The sequence below is a fragment of the Cryptomeria japonica genome, chromosome 10 (genome assembly GCF_030272615.1).
Source record: "Cryptomeria japonica chromosome 10, Sugi_1.0, whole genome shotgun sequence".
NCBI lineage: Eukaryota > Viridiplantae > Streptophyta > Pinopsida > Cupressales > Cupressaceae > Cryptomeria > Cryptomeria japonica.
Window position 1 is genome coordinate 285,009,955 of NC_081414.1, and position 1,429 is coordinate 285,011,383.

The 1,429-nt window shown below is 39.2% G+C and overlaps 1 protein-coding gene across 1 annotated transcript; it reads left to right on the plus strand.

Annotated features, from left to right (window-relative positions):
- The first annotated feature begins 392 nt into the window (after positions 1 to 392).
- LOC131055561 (7-deoxyloganetin glucosyltransferase-like) lies at positions 393 to 1,190 on the plus strand. Its single transcript, XM_057990027.2, has 2 exons — positions 393 to 864; positions 964 to 1,190. The coding sequence occupies exons 1-2, from the start codon at positions 393 to 395 to the stop codon at positions 1,188 to 1,190; spliced, it is 699 nt and encodes a 232-aa protein (XP_057846010.1).
- Positions 1,191 to 1,429: the final 239 nt, after the last annotated feature.

The following is a 1,429-nucleotide window of genomic DNA, read 5'->3' on the forward strand; positions in this document are numbered from 1 at the left end:
TGAAAAAGGAGAACCCTCAGGAGTAAATTTGTTTGGTTACCGACTGCTTAACGTCTACCGCGTTAGATACAGCCAAACGCCATCGAATTCCAATGGCTGCTCTCTGGACCTTACTCACTGCCATCTATGCCCTCTTCTATAATTTGCCCAATCTCGTCTCCTCTTCTGTTATCCCTTCAAACGGTAAGTCCCACGACACATTTTAATTAGGCAAAGTTATTGAATTCTTTAATTTTGAAGTCATTTGTACTTTTAATTCTTTATAGGAGTCCATAAGGAGTTTACGAAGGTGAAATACCTTTCATGCATGCCGCCTCTCTACGCTGGACACATTCCTTGGGTTGCTGGATTCGATGAATCCCATCATTCTTTTCCACGTCACTGAACGTTACATGGAAAGAACAAGAGAGCTCAAATGGGTGTTATTCAATTCTTTCTATTATCTGGAAGCCCCTGTAATCGATAGCTTAATTGCCCAGGGAGCTTCCGTATACTCAATTGGTCCCTGCATTTTGTCTCATCATCTAAATGACGGAGTTCAGGCAGGAATCACGGTGAACTTATGGGCAGAAGAAGTGGAATGTTTGGAGTGGTTAGACAAGCAGTCTCCGAAGAGTGTGGTGTACGTGTCCTTCGGAAGCCTGGCAATAATGAAGCAGAGAGAGTTGGAAGAAATTGCGCTGGGTTTGGAGGCGACCCAGAAACCATTTTTGTGGGTTTTGCGCGGCGATTTAATGGACGGGTCAAGTGCTAAACTTCCTCCAGGATTCATGGAAGCCACCAAAGATCGGGCATATTTTGTGCCATGGTGTCCACAGATGCAGGTTCTTTCTCATCCTTCTATTGCTTGTTTCGTCACTCACTGTGGATGGAATTCCACAGTGGAGAGCATCACCATGGGAGTGCCCATGCTCTGCTGGCCTTACTTTGCAGATTAGTTTTTGAACTGTGTTTATGTGGTAGACGTGTGGAAGATTGGGCTGGCCTTGAATAAGAACAACAATGGAATAGCAGAAAAGAAGGAAATCGAGATGGGGGTGAAGAAGGTGTTTGAAGATGATGAGATGAAGGCCAGATTTTTTAAATTGAGCAAGGAAGCAAAAGATGCAGTGGCGAGCGAAACAGGATCGTCTTATGCAAATTTTCAAGAATTTGTGAAGGCGATGAAGGAAAAAAACTCTGACAAATAAGTCTCTTTCTTTTTATTAAGTAAAAATATTATTTATGAAAAGTGTTATTGAAATAAACATGTAAGTTTGTATACATTTAAAAATAATATTCGTTTATATTTTTTCAATTTAATATAAAAATGACACAATTTTTATAATATTCGATTATTGAAAAGATATATAAATGGTAAATGTTTATAATTTTTTCTTATAAATATTCATCAAAATGTTTGATTGCCAATCAAAGTAGTACATAAATA